We start from the raw sequence: 15,180 nt of genomic DNA on the forward strand, positions 1-15,180 counted from the left end.
AATTCTTAGAGATAAATGAAAACACAGACACAACATATCGGAATCTATGGGACACATTGAAAGCAGTTCTAAGAGGAAAATTCATTGCTTGGAGTTCATTCCTTAAAAAAAGAAAAAACCAACAAATAAATGATCTCATACTTCATCTCAAAATCCTTGAAAAAGAAGAGCAAAACAACAGCAAAAGAAGTAGAAGGCAAGAAATAATTAAAATCAGAGCTGAAATTAATGAAATCGAAACAAAAGAAACAATTGAAAAAATTGACAAAACTAAAAGTTGGTTCTTTGAAAAAATAAACAAAATCGACAGACCCTTAGCGATGCTAGTGAAGAGAAGAAGAGAGAGAACTCAAATTACTAGCATACGGGATGAAAAAGGCAATATCACAACAGACACTTCAGAAATACAGAAGATAATCAAAAACTATTTTGAATCCTTATACTCCAATAAATTAGAAGATAGTGAAGGCATAGATAAATTTCTTAAGTCATATGATCTGCCCAGATTGAGTCAGGAGGATATAGAAAACCTAAACAGACCAATATCAATTGAGGAGATAGAAGAAACCATCAAAAGACTACCAACTAAGAAAAGCCCAGGTCCCGATGGGTATACAGCAGAATTTTACAAAACCTTTAAAGAAGAACTAATACCAATACTTTTCAAGCTACTTCAGGAAATAGAAAAGGAGGGAGAACTTCCAAATTCATTCTATGAGGCCAACATCACCCTGATACCTAAACCAGACAAAGACACTTCAAAGAAAGAAAACTACAGACCAATATCTCTAATGAACCTAGATGCAAAAATCCTCAATAAAATTCTGGCGAATCGGATACAAAAACATATCAAAAAAATTGTACACCATGATCAAGTAGGATTCATCCCTGGGATGCAAGGCTGGTTCAATATACGGAAATCAATAAATGTTATTCACCACATCAATAGACTTAAAAATAAGAACCATATGATCATCTCGATAGATGCGGAAAAAGCATTTGACAAAGTACAGCATCCCTTTATGTTCAAAACTCTAGAAAAACTAGGGATAACAGGAACATACCTCAATATTGTAAAAGCAATCTATGCTAAGCCTCAGGCTAGCATTATTCTGAATGGAGAAAAACTGAAGGCATTCCCTCTAAAATCTGGAACAAGACAGGGATGCCCTCTCTCTCCACTTCTCTTCAACATAGTTCTCGAAACACTGGCCAGAGCAATTAGACAGACGAAAGAAATTAAAGGCATAAAAATAGGAAAAGAAGAAATTAAATTATCACTATTTGCAGATGATATGATTCTATATCTAGCAGACCCAAAAGGCTCTACAAAGAAACTATTAGAGCTAATAAATGAATTCAGCAAAGTGGCAGGATTTAAAATCAACACGCATAAATCAAAGGCATTCCTGTATATCAGCGACAAATCCTCTGAAATGGAAATGAGGACAACCACTCCATTCAAAATATCTTCAAAAAAAATAAAATACTTGGGAATCAACCTAACAAAAGAGGTGAAAGACTTATACAATGAAAACTACAGAACCCTAAAGAGAGAAATAGAAGAAGATCTTAGAAGATGGAAAAATATACCCTGTTCATGGATAGGCAGAACTAACATCATCAAAATGGCGATATTACCAAAAGTTCTCTATAGGTTTAATGCAATGCCAATCAAAATCCCAATGGCATTTCTTGTAGAAATAGAGAAAGCAATCATGAAATTCATATGGAAAAATAAAAGACCCAGAATAGCAAAAACAATGCTAAGCAAGAAGTGTGAATCAGGCGGTATAGCGATACCAGACTTCAAACTATACTACAGAGCAATAGTAACAAAAACAGCATGGTACTGGTACCAAAACAGGCGTGTGGACCAATGGTACAGAATACAGGACACAGAAACCAATACACAAAACTACAACTATCTTATATTTGATAAAGGGGCTAAAAGCATGCAATGGAGGAAGGATAGCATCTTCAACAAATGGTGCTGGGAAAACTGGAAATCCATATGCAACAAAATGAAACTGAATCCCTTTCTCTCGCCATGCACAAAAGTGAATTCAAAATGGATCAAGGAACTTGATATCAAATCAGAGACGCGCCGTCTGATAGAAGAAAAAGTTGGCTACGATCTACAGTCAGTGGGGTCGGGCTCCAAATTCCTCAATAGGACACCCATAGCACAAAAGTTAATAACTAGAATCAACAAATGGGACTTACTCAAACTAAGAAGTTTTTTCTCAGCAAAAGAAACAATAAGAGAGGTAAATAGGGAGCCTACATCCTGGGAACAAATCTTTACTCCTCACACTTCAGATAGAGCCCTAATATCCAGAGTATACAAAGAACTCAAAAAATTAGACAATAAGAGAACAAACAACCCAATCAACAAATGGGCCAAGGACCTGAACAGACACTTCACAGAGGAGGACATACAGTCAATCAACAAGTACATGAAAAAATGCTCAACATCTCTAGCTGTCAGAGAAATGCAAATCAAAACCACCCTAAGATACCATCTCACTCCAGTAAGATTGGCAGCCATTAGGAAGTCAAACAACAACAAGTGCTGGCGAGGATGTGGGGAAAAGGGTACACTTGTACATTGCTGGTGGGACTGCAGATTGGTGCAGCCAATTTGGAAAGCAGTATGGAGAGTTCTTGGAAAGCTGGGAATGGAGCCACCATTTGACCCAGCTATTCCCCTTCTTGGTCTATTCCCTAAAGACCTAAAAAGAGCATGCTACAGGGACACTGCTACATCGATGTTCATAGCAGCACAGTTCACAATAGCAAGACTGTGGAACCAACCTAGATGCCCTTCAATAGACGAATGGATAAAAAAAATGTGGCATTTATACACAATGGAGTATTACTCTGCATTAAAAAATGACAAAATCATAGAATTTACAGGGAAATGGATGGCATTAGAGCAGATTATGCTAAGTGAAGCTAGCCAATCCCTAAAAAACAAATGCCAAATGTCTTCTTTGATATAAGGAAAGTAACTAAGAACAGAGTAGGGACGAAGAACAGGAGAAGAAGATTAACATTTAACAGGGATGAGAGGTGGGAGGGAAAGGGAGAGAGAAGGTAAATTGCACGGTAATGGAAGGAGACCCTCAGGGTTATACAGTGGAGGGGGTAGAGAGAGAGGAGGGGAGGGGAGGGGAGAGGTGGGGAGGGGGGAGGGTGGATGATGGGAAAGGCAGCGGAGCACAACAGACACTAGTATGGCAATTTGTAAATCAATGGATGTGTAACTGATGTGAATCTGCAATCTGTGTATGGGGTGAAGGTGGGAGTTCATAACCCACTAGAATCAAAGTGTGGAATATGATATGTCAAGAAATTTGTAATGTTTTGAACAACCCACAATAAAAAATTAAAAAAAAAAAAAAAAAAAAAAAAAAAAAAAGAGTTCAAAATCAGCCTTAGCAAAAGCAAGGTGCTAACCAACTCAGTGAGACCCTGTCTCTAAATAAAATACAAAATAGGGCTGGGGATATGGCTCAGTGGTCGAGTGCCCCTGAGTTCAATCCCTGGTACTTCCCACCCCCCAAAAAAAGATTACATAATATTTAAATAGAAATATATAAATCCTGGGAAGGTAATATGATTGATGGGGCCTCAAGTTGCTTAACTATACAAAGGAAGTAATACTGTGTTGAGAATGTGTCGAGTTAAATGAAAGGGTGTCATTGGCTCTTGTCATTATTATTAGCCTCTTTGGGTTTGGAGGATTTCACTTGATTCAATTTTCCTTTATTGGCCTTAAGTTTTCATGGACTTCATCCTTGGTTTATCTTCAAAACTCTTTAGTCCCTTTGTCTAACCCTCATTAGCTAGACCCCTTCATCTCCACAACAATGAGGTTTTTTGTTGTTTTTCTCATAATATTTGCATTTAACCTTGGTGGAACAGAGATCAAGAGATTGAAATTCAAAAAAGGAGCCAGGTGTGTTGGTACATTCACATAATCCCAGTTGATTAGGAGGCTAAGGCAGGAAGACCTCAAACTCTAAGCCAGCCTCTGCAATTTAGTGAGACCTAATCTCACAATGAAAAATAAACAGGATGGGCTGGGGATGTGGCTCAAGCCTTAGTGCGCTCTCCTGGCATGCGTGTGGCCCAGGTTCGATCCTCAGCACCACATACAAACAAAGATGTTGTGTCGGCCGAAAACTAAAAAATAAATATAAAAATTCTCTCTCTAAAAAATAAATAAATAAATAAACAGGGTGAGAATATAGCTCAGTGGTAGAGTGCTCCTTGGTCTATATACACACACACACACACACACACTCCAAAACAAATACTGGTTTTAAATTTTCTTTTGAAGTCCTCTATAGGTTTAATGCAATGCCAATCAAAATCCCAACGGCATTTCTTGTAGAAATAGAGAAAGCAATCATGAAATTCATATGGAAAAATAAAAGACCCAGAATAGCAAAAACAATGCTAAGCAGGAAGTGTGAATCAGGCGGTATAGCGATACCAGACTTCAAACTATACTACAGAGCAATAGTAACAAAAACAGCATGGTACTGGTACCAAAACAGGCGGGTGGACCAATGGTACAGAATAGAGGACACAGAAACCAATCCACAAAACTACAACTATCTTATATTTGATAAAGGGGCTAAAAGCATGCAATGGAGGAAGGATAGCATCTTCAACAAATGGTGCTGGGAAAACTGGAAATCCATATGCAACAACATGAAACTGAATCCCTTTCTCTCGCCATGCACAAAAGTTAATTCAAAATGGATCAAGGAGCTTGATATCAAATCAGAGACACGCCGTCTGATAGAATAAAAAGTTGGCTACGATGTACAGTCGGTGGGGTCGGGCTCCAAATTCCTCAATAGGACACCCATAGCACAAAAGTTAATAACTAGAATCAACAAATGGGACTTACTCAAACTAAAAAGTTTTTTCTCAGCAAAAGAAACAATAAAAGGTAAATAGGGAGCCTACATCCTGGGAACAAATCTTTATTCCTCACACTTCAGATAGAGCCCTAATATCCAGAGTATACAAAGAACTCAAAAAATTAGACAATAAGATAACAAATAACCCAATCAACAAATGGGCCAAGGACCTGAACAGACACTTCTCAGAGGAGGACATACAGTCAATCAACAAGTACATGAAAAAATGCTCACCATCTCTAGCTGTCAGAGAAATGCAAATCAAAACCACCCTATGATACCATCTCACTCCAGTAAGATTGGCAGCCATTATGAAGTCAAACAACAACAAGTGCTGGCGAGGATGTGGGGAAAAGCGTACACTTGTTCATTGCTGGTGGGACTGCAAATTGGTGCAGCCAATTTGGAAAGCAGTATGGAGATTTCTTGGAAAGCTGAGAATGGAGCCACCATTTGACCCAGCTATTCCCCTTCTTGGTCTATTCCCTAAAGACCTAAAAAGAGCATGCTACAGGGACACTGCTACATCGATGTTCATAGCAGCACAGTTCACAATAGCAAGACTGTGGAACCAACCTAGATGCCCTTCAATAGACGAATGGATAAAAAAAATGTGGCATTTATACACAATGGAGTATTACTCTGCATTAAAAAATGACAAAATCATAGAATTTGCAGGGAAATGGATGGCATTAGAGCAGATTATGCTAAGTGAAGCTAGCCAATCCCTAAAAAACAAATGCCAAATGTCTTCTTTGATATAAGGAGAGTAACTAAGAACAGAGTAGGGACGAAGAGCAGGAGAAGAAGATTAACATTAAACTGGGATGAGAGGTGGGAGGGAAAGGGAGAGAGAAGGGAAATTGCATGGAAATGGAAGGAGACCCTCAGGGTTATACAAAATTACATACAAGAGGAAGTGAGGGGAAAGGGGAAAATAATACAAGGGGGAGAAATGAATGACAGTAGAGGGGGTAGAGAGAGAAGAGGGGAGGGGAGGGGAGGGGGGATAGTAGAGGATAGGAAAGGCAGCAGAATACAACAGACACTAGTATGGCAATATGTAAATCAATGGATGTGTAACTGATGTGATTCTGCAATCTGTATACGGGGTAAAAATGGGAGTTCATAACCCACTTGAATCAAAGTGTGAAATATGATATATCAAGAACTATGTAATGTTTTGAACAACCAACAATAAAAAAATTTTTAAAAAATTTTCTTTTGAGAGGGTGGTGGGTAACTAGGGACTGAATTTAGGAGCACTTGGCCACTAAGCCACATTTCCAGCCCTATTTTGTATTTTATTTAGAGACAGGGTCTCACTGAGCTGATTTGCACCTTGCTTTTGCTGAAGCTGGCTTAGAACTCACAATATTCCTGCCTCAGTCTCCCAAGCCACTAGGATTACAGGCATGCACCACCACGCCTGGCTGGTTTTAACTTTCAAACTATTACTTCTGCAACTTTTCCTTTAAATATTCTTTTTCTTTCTTTCTTTTTTTTTGAGAGAGAGAGAGAGAGAGAGAATTTTTTTTTTTTTTTTTGGTTTTCGGCGGACACAACATCTTTGTATGTGGTGCTGAGGATCGAACCCGGGCTGCACGCATGCCAGGCAAGCGTGCTACCGCTTGAGCCACATCCCCAGCCCTCCTTCAAATATTCTTGAAGTCTTTTGTTGTTTTGTTTTTATTTTTTAGGGTTGAAAAGTCTTCAGTTTGCCATACACATAGAATTTGTGGCATATTATTAAGTTTCCCACTTTGGCTACCTAACTGACAGATTCTCCTAAAATTGACTTAAAGGGCAAAATTAATTTTTGTTGTTCTGTGGTATGGGGGACAAAACCCAGGCTTAAGACCTCAGCATGCAAGGTCAGCTTTTATGTATTTGATTCACACTGCAGAATTAGAATTCAGAGCTGGGCATGGTGGTGCATGCCTGTAATCCTAGCAATGCAGGAGGCTGAACCAGGAGGACTGTAAATTCAAGGCTAACCTCAGCAATTTAGTAAGAACCTGTCTCAAAATTAAAAATTTAAGCCGGGTATGGTGGTGCATACCTGTAATCCCAGTGGAATGGGAGGCTAAGGCAAGGGACCGTGAGTTCAAGGCCATCGTCAGAAACTTAACAAAGCTCTAAGCAGCCCAGAGAGACCCTCTTTCTAAATAAAACATTAAAAAAGGCTGAAGATGTGGCTTAGTAGTAAAGCATCCCTGGGTCCAATCCCTGGTACCAAAATTAATTAATTAAAAAATTAAAAGGACTCAGGATTTAGCTCAGTGGTAAGGAGCCCCTGGATTTAATTCCCAGTACCACAGATAATAAAAAACAATTGGGCCAGGTGTGGTGGCACGTGCTTGTAATCACAGAAACTCAGGAGACTAAGGTGAAAGGACAGCAAGTTTGAGGCCAGCCTCAGCAACTTAGCGAGGCCCTGTGTAATTTAGCACAGCCTTGTCTCAAAAAGGACTAGGGATGTGGCTCAGGGACTAAGCACTCCTGAGCTCAATCTCCAGTACAAATAAATAAATAAATAGGATTATTGGGTGAGGCAATGGGAAAATAGGCTATCTCATATATTACTGCTTGGAATAAAACCTTTTCAGCCCCTACTGAAGGCAAGTGGGTAATATCTAGCAAAATTATATTTTTGCCCATTGGACCAATAAATGATTCTCCCTCTGTTAATACTATAGACATACTTAGAAATTCATAAAACAATGTCAACTCAATGTATTCACCACATTTTGTAAAAGCAAAAGGTTGTGAATAACCCCAAAAGTCCTTTTGTTTAAAAAAAAAGACAACTAATTAAATGTAATAATATATGACTGTAAGAAAGAAGGACAATAATCTACATTTATAGTTGCTTGTACTTGCATTAAAAACTAATTCTGAGCTGAGTATAGCAGCCTACATCAGTAATCTCAGCTAGTCAGAAGGGTGAAAGATCTCAAGTTCAAGCACAGCCAGGGAAATACAGCAAGACCACCATGGTTTCGAGGAGGGAGGGGGAAGGAAAAACAAAAACTTTAGGATGGCACACAGGAAAATAAAACTATTGTTGGGGAGTAGAAAACACATGAATTTGAAATGAGATAGAAGGGAGACTTTTCCATCACTTTAGGATTTTGATTTGTGTGAATGTAGTATTTATTTAAAAAGTAAGCAAAGCCAGGTGCAATGATGCATACTGTAATCCCAGCAGTTTGGGAGACTAAAGCAGGAAGAAGCCATGTTCAAGGCCAGCCTCAGCAATTTAGTGAGGCTCTAAGCAACTTAGCAAGACCCTGTCTCAAAATAAAACATAAAAAAAAAATGGCTGGGGATGTGGTTCAGTGGTTGAACACTCCTGGGTTCAGTCCCTAGTATCAAAAAATAAAATTAAATGTAAGTAAATTTAAATACTAAAAAGTGGAGGAAAAAAATCAGTTTCACTTTTCCCGAATCTCTATAAAATAATTGTTAAAACAATTGTATCTTTGATTTTGAAGAACAAGATAGGGCTGGGATTGTGGCTTAGCAGTAGAGCGCTCGCCTAGTATGTGTGAGGCCCTGGGTTCAATCCTTAGCACCACATAAAAATAAATAAATAAAATAAAAGTATTGTGTCCAACTACTTCTAAAAAAACAAATATTTAGGGCTGGGAATGTGGCTCAAGCGGTAATATGCTCGCCTGGCATGCGCGGGGCGCTGGGTTCGATCCTCAGCACCACATAAAATAAAATAAAGATGTTGTGTCCACCGAAAACTGAAAAAAAATAAATAATTCTCTCCTCTCTCTCTCTCTCTCAAAAAATAAATAAATAAATATTTTTAAAAATTAAAAAAAAAGAAAAAGAAGATAAATTAATTTTTTTTCCTATTTCAAGTATCAGGAGCATTTCTTGCTACATAAGGAATGCTTTTCATTCAAGTTTAGCAACAACCAGTGTTCCCCCTTTTCTGCTGTCCCTATTGTTGACTCATTATATTTGCAACTGACAGATCTCCAGAAATATCCAGCCTAATACTATTTCATTCAAAAATGTGCCAAAGCCACAGGAGTCCACAGGCAGCCTCTTCCCTAGAAACTGAAATGTCCTTGCCCATAGCCCACCTCTTTGCAACATGACCCAATCTGTGGACCCTGGCATTGCCTCTGGCTCTGGTGACCAGTGATTATATCTCAAGAGGCCATATAACTTTCCTCCCCGGGAAGAATTTTGCAAGGCAGACTAATCTTTTTATCAATTGTAACTTCTTACCACACAGCGCTAAAGCAAGATTTGTTCCTGACACTCCAAATAGAAAGAAATACATTATGTTCTTTCTAGCTATAGGATTGGTGGTTCGATCCTGTAATCCCAGCAACTCAGGAAGCTAAGACAGGGGGATCTTAAGTTTAAGGCCAGCCTCAACAACTTATCAAGGTCTTGTCTCAAAAAAACTAAAATAAAAAGGGCTGGAGATGTAGCTCAACAAGGATGGAATTGTTTTGACAATTATTTTGTGGGGATTTGGGGGGAAATTAAAATGACTTTTTTTCCTTCAAAATATGGAATGGCAGCCAGACTATATGGTCCAGGACCTTCAGGCCAGAATTTTCAAGGATGAGTAGGGAGAGAGGGAAGTGTCAAAAAGCCGGTGTAGTACATGACCAGAATCTTTCCCTCCATTCCAAATGAACCTGAATAGCATGACTAATCTGTCTGTCTCCCCAGTGACTCACAGGTTGTATGGCATCTGGTGACCCCCTGAAAATTACACTTGCACCCAGCACTTTCAGCAGGACAGAAAACAATGCCTTACAAAACTTCAATAAGCCAGGTGTGGTGGCACATGTCTATAATCCCAGAGACTCCTGAGGCTGAGGCAAGAGAATTACTAATTCAAAGTCAGCCTCAGCAATTTAACAAACCCTGTCTCAAAATAAAAAAATAAAAAGGACTGGAGATGTGGCTCAGTTGTTAAGCACCCTAGGTTCAATGCCTGTTACAAAAAAAAAAAAAAAGACTTTAGTGATAGAAACCTTAAAGAAAAGGACTAGAGACTGGAGTCCTTCCTCTTTCAGACCTCCACAGTCCATGAAGGTTAGCTCCAATCTTGCACTGAAATAAGAATAGCCTGTTATTCATGAATTCAAGAAATATTCATTCAACATCTATTATGTCAGATATCTTTCTAAGACTTTACCAAGGCTTAAGATGATCTTAACTCATTTAATCCTCATTATAACCCCAAAAGAAATTTATAGATGGATGACTGAAACTCAAAGGCTAACAGAGTCTTGGTTAAGCTAACAAGTGACTGAGCCAAGATTCAAACTCAGGCAGCCTAGTAGGTATTGTGTCTAATAACACTACTGTTACCTATTCTATATTGCTCCTTTTATTTAAAATTAATATCCAGAACCTGGTATGGTGGTACACACCTATAATCCCAGCTACTCAGGAGACTTAGGCAAAAGGATCCCAAGTTTGAGATCAGTCTGGGAAATTTAGCAAGACCCTGTCTCAAAAAGAAATAAGAGGGCTGGGATTGTAGCTCAGTGGTAAAGTGCTGGCCTAGCATGAGTGAGGCCCTGGGTTTGATTCTCAGCACCACATAAAAACAAATAAACAAAAGTTAAATTCTTTTAAAAAATGAAATAAGAATGTCTGTGATGTATCTCAGTGATAGAGCACTAGCCTAATATGCCTGAGGCCCTGGGTTTGATCCCCAGTACCAAGAAAAAAAAAATTCAATATCCCTGCCTTACTAAATTTATATGCTAGTGAAGGAGAGGCAAGAAAGAACACCTAATGCCGTCTTCAGGTTTACAAATGTCATAAAAACAAAGATCAAACAGAGTCTGTGGAGGAGAGGTTAATATATATCGCCTGAGGGAAAAGAGCAAAACTAATTCAAAAATCTGAGGAAAATAACTATAGTGCTCTAATTTTTTAAAAAAAAAAAAAAAGTTTAAAAAAATCTAAGGAGGGGCTGGGGTATGGCTCAGTGGTAGAGTACTTGCCTAGCATGTGTGAGGCACTGGGTTCGATTCTCAGCACCACATATAAATAAACAAAGGTCCATTGACAACTAAAAAATATTTTTTAAAAAATGTAAGGAAAAGATGTTCTAAGCAAAAGAACAGCAAAACCAAAAGCCGTGAAGTAACAAACTGTGTTTTAAGGGCAGCAAGTGGATGGGTTAGAGCAGAGAGCAAAGGGATAAGAGTTTCTATTTGTCAGAGGTCAGATTATCTAGTACCTTATAAGTCAGGGTAAGGACTGTGGGTTAAGTTGAACAGACAACTATGAAAAGTTCTGAGGTCCCTTTTGGAAGAGGAGCCATGTAATTTACATTTTTAAAAACAAATTCAGTTGCTATAGAACATACTGAGATGAACCGAAGGAAATTATCAAGCCAGGCATGGTAAACAACTCCTGTCATCTCAGCAATTTGGGAGGCTGAGTCAGGATGGCAAGTTCAAGGCCAGCCTGAGCAACTTAGCAAGATCCTGTCTTCAAATTGGGGGGGGGGGGGGGGGGAAGGCGGGAAATGTAGCTCTGTGTTAGATTTCCCCTGGGTTCAATTCTCAATACCCAAAACAACAAAACAAACAAAAAACCCATTATAAAAAACCTGTGACAAATAGTATAGAACTAGAGATGGTAGTTGTAGGAAGGACTCAAATTCTGGTTGTCAGCCTAGGTGTCTGTCAGTGGATGAACAGATAAAGAAAATGTGGTATATAAGTGGGACACGGTGGTGCATGTCTATAATACCAGTGAGTCCTGAGGCTGAGGCAGGAGGATTGCAAGTTCAAAGCCAACCTCAGCAACTTAGTGAGACCCTGTCTCTAAATAAAAAATATAAAGATCTGGGGATGTAGCTCAGTAGTTAAGCACCCCTGGTTTTAATCCCTGGTACCAAAAAGGGAAAATAAAGAAAATGTGATATACAAACACAACAGTTTTATCCAGCCATAAAGAGAATGATATTGTTATTTGCAGGAACATGGATGGAACTTGAGTACATTAGTTATGTTGAATGAAATAAGCCAAATTCAGAAGGTCAAAGTTCACATGTTTTCTCTCATGTGGAAGCTAGAAAGGAAAAAGTAGAAGGTAGGGGGAACCTCATGAAAATTGAGGAGCAATCAATAAAGGAAACAGGGAGGGGGAGGACAGGAGGAAGAGGAGAAAATTAGGGAATAATATTAGCCACATTATATTGTTATAGTGTGTGCATGTATGAATATGTAAACAGATCCACATTATGTAAAACTATAATGCACCAATAAAAAATATGGAAATAATCTGGTTTTGCTAGGTGCGATGGCACATGCCTGTAACCCCAGCTACTTGGGAGGATGAGGCAGGAGAATAGCAGTTTCGAGGCAGTTTCGGAGAATAGCAACTTAGTGAGGCTGTCTCAAAAAAATAAAAAGGGCTGGGAATGTGGCTCAAAGGGAAAGCACTCTGGGTTCAATTCCCAGTACCAAAAAGAAAATAAAAACCTGGCTGCTTTTTTTATTTTTGTTGTTTTGTTTCTTTCAATAAGGCCAAATTGACTGGACATGTTCAAGGATTTCATATTGGGAGTGAGACATCAAGATGACTAATTTTTCCTTAACCACTGGATCAAAATGGTAGTGCCTTCAGTTACTGATTGCTCCCCCCTTTACAATTATTTTTTGGTACCAGGGACTGAACCCAAAGGGGCATTGAATCACATCCCCAGCCCTTTGAGACAGTCTCGCTTAGTTGCTTAAAGCCTCACTAAATTGCTGAGGCTGTCTTTAAACCTACAATCCTCCTGCCTTAGCCTTCTGAGTCACTGGGATTACAAGAATGGGTCACCACTACTTATTTAAATTATCTGATAGATATGCTAGACTCCTCTTGCAGAAGACACTTCATCATTATACATGCTGTTATTATCCTCAGAAATTGAGGAACTTGGGGGGGTTAAACAACTGGCCTAAGATCATAGGGCCAGAGAACTCCCACAATTAGGATTCATTTTAGTTTGAGTATCAAACTCCTCTCTACCAAAGAAAACTATAGTGCCTATTTTGGTTGTTCTTCTACCATCCAGAGTGAGCCTCACCTATGGCAACCAAACTTTCCTTTTGGGTGCCTAGTGAAGAACTGAATTGTCCTTAAGAATTCCAGTTCCTTTCTCATCTGTATAAAGCTGAATTTTTCACATGCATCAACCTAGGTAAGATTTAATAGATTGAATGAAAATGAAAACCCAGCTGTCTTCTATTAAGAAATGCACAAGGACACAAACCTGCTACACTAAAGTTGGTCCTGGCTCTTCCATAGTTTTGTTTTCCAGAGCAGTTGCTTTTTATTTTATAGGTTATATTAGCCTATCTTAGGTTGTTTTGAATGAGTCGAGGTCACTGCCTGATGATATCATACATCCTGTGGGGTTTTGTTTCAAAGCTGCATCTCAGGACTCAATTCCTAGACCCTTTTGCCACTTGTCAAGTTGAGCTTGGACCTCATTCCAATTTTTTTTTTTTGGGGGGGGGTGTCCATATAGAATAAAGCTTAAGAACTACACTTCCACAGTACATTGGATATCTAAGGTGTTACTTTCAATCCATCAGCCACAATGTCAAGGAATATTATTTGAAACTTTATGAGGCTAGAGTTGTAGCTCAGTGGTAGAGCGCTTGCCTCATATGGGTGAGGTACTGGGTTCCATCCTCAGCACCACATTAAAATAAAAATAAAGATTGTTTCCATCTACAACTAAAAAACTACTTTAAAAAAAAAACTTTATTCCTTCATTAGCAACCTTGGAAAGAGAAATTCACATCAGAACTCAGAGCAAGGCAAATACCCCCAAATATTTGGCTATAGAAGTCATAGCAGAATTTAAACCAAGCCAGACCCACTCTAACTCTGGCCACAGCCTCATCTCTACATCCTGGACCCCATCACATGGGCTGGAAACTGGCTTCACTTCATCCAAGGGCTTAGTTCCAGAGCATTCATTGCTTCCTCGAGTTTGAGCATTCCTAAACCAGAAAGAGCAACAGTGAGATAAGAATGTGAGCGGAGGGAGGGAGGGAGGGAGGGAGGATAACAGCCCTGACTGTTCTCCAAGTCTTTCAGGATTGTCTTGTGGACTTTCTGAACCAGGCGTTCTGGGCCTGAAATTCTAGGGACCCTCCAAAAACTAGGCCCGTTTTCTCACCCTCCAAGAAGTCTAGGGCAGGGGTGGAGTCTGAATTCAGATATGTCAGATAAGAAGACCAGCCTCACCCCTCAATCTTTAAACTCTCAAAGAACTTCCAGGAACAGCCCAGACGCACAGGGCGCTCCTGGTGATAACAGAGGTTGTTTGGGGCAGAGAGAGGGAAGAAACAAAAAGAACTGCTGGAGGAAAGGGAAAGTGAGGCTCCCCCCTCGACTTCCCCGCCTCGAGCACTTTGTCACCGCGTCTCTTACCTCGCTCCTGTCGCTGGCGGTGCCACTCAGCCAAGGACTGAAGCATCCATCTGGTCCGGAGCTTCGACAAGTAGGAGCCATAAACCACGATCTCGGTGAATTCTGAAGATTCCAGAGTCTTCAGCTCGAGCATGGCCTTGCTCACCTGCTCTATGTAAGGGATCCGACATCCGCTCGGGCCTGTTCGGGAAGGAAGTGAGCGCTCCATCCAGGCCGCGGAGACCGCGACGCCGGTGACTGGGCAGCTGGGCCAGGACTGGGTACTCACCGAACAGGGCTTCCAGCAGTCGCGTCGGGACCTGGAACACCTCTGGGTCTTTCAGGTCTTCGGGAACTTTCACCCATGGTGGGATATCTCTACGTTCCGCGACCGCACCCATCTTGAGTCCTTAAAAATTACTCTCCAGCGGAGATGAGTCCTAACAGTGCTGCCCAGAGCCGTGGCGCGGGCAGTGTCTCCAGCTGGACGGCCCCGCCCCGGGCCTGCGGTCCAATCCCACCCTTCAGGCTCTCGGCCCGCCCCGCCCACCTTTTGGCCCCGCGGATTACAAACTCCTGAGCTCCCCCACCCAGCTGTCTCCTAGTTAACTAGGGTTTCCACCAGCATTGATCCAGTCTTCTGCGCGGAAATACCGAAGGCTTGAGCTTGAGTAGGAAGAAGATGCTGTATACTTTCCCCGCAGAAAACAAAAGGTTGGACATATTCCCAGAAAGTAAGAATGCAGGCTGGACGGTGCAAGGGCTCCCCCAAAACTGCCGAATCAGTTCCTCCTGCCTCTCAGGTTCCAAATGAGGGTCG

General features: G+C 40.3%; 1 protein-coding gene across 1 annotated transcript; it reads right to left on the reverse strand.

The window, feature by feature from the left end:
* Window positions 1-13,710: 13,710 nt before the first annotated feature.
* On the reverse strand, window positions 13,711-14,816 carry Dppa5 (developmental pluripotency associated 5). The gene is made up of 3 exons (XM_046443051.2): window positions 14,650-14,816; window positions 14,382-14,561; window positions 13,711-13,948 (listed from the first exon to the last, which is right to left on the reverse strand). Exons 1-3 carry the CDS (start codon window positions 14,759-14,761, stop codon window positions 13,890-13,892), a joined length of 351 nt encoding a protein of 116 aa, XP_046299007.1. The 5' UTR covers window positions 14,762-14,816; the 3' UTR covers window positions 13,711-13,889.
* Between the last annotated feature and the right edge of the window lie 364 nt (window positions 14,817-15,180).

This window comes from Marmota monax, unplaced genomic scaffold, assembly GCF_021218885.2.
Source record: "Marmota monax isolate L192 unplaced genomic scaffold, Marmota_monax_Labrador192_F-V1.1 WCK01_AAM20220418_F8-fsc00091, whole genome shotgun sequence".
NCBI lineage: Eukaryota > Metazoa > Chordata > Mammalia > Rodentia > Sciuridae > Marmota > Marmota monax.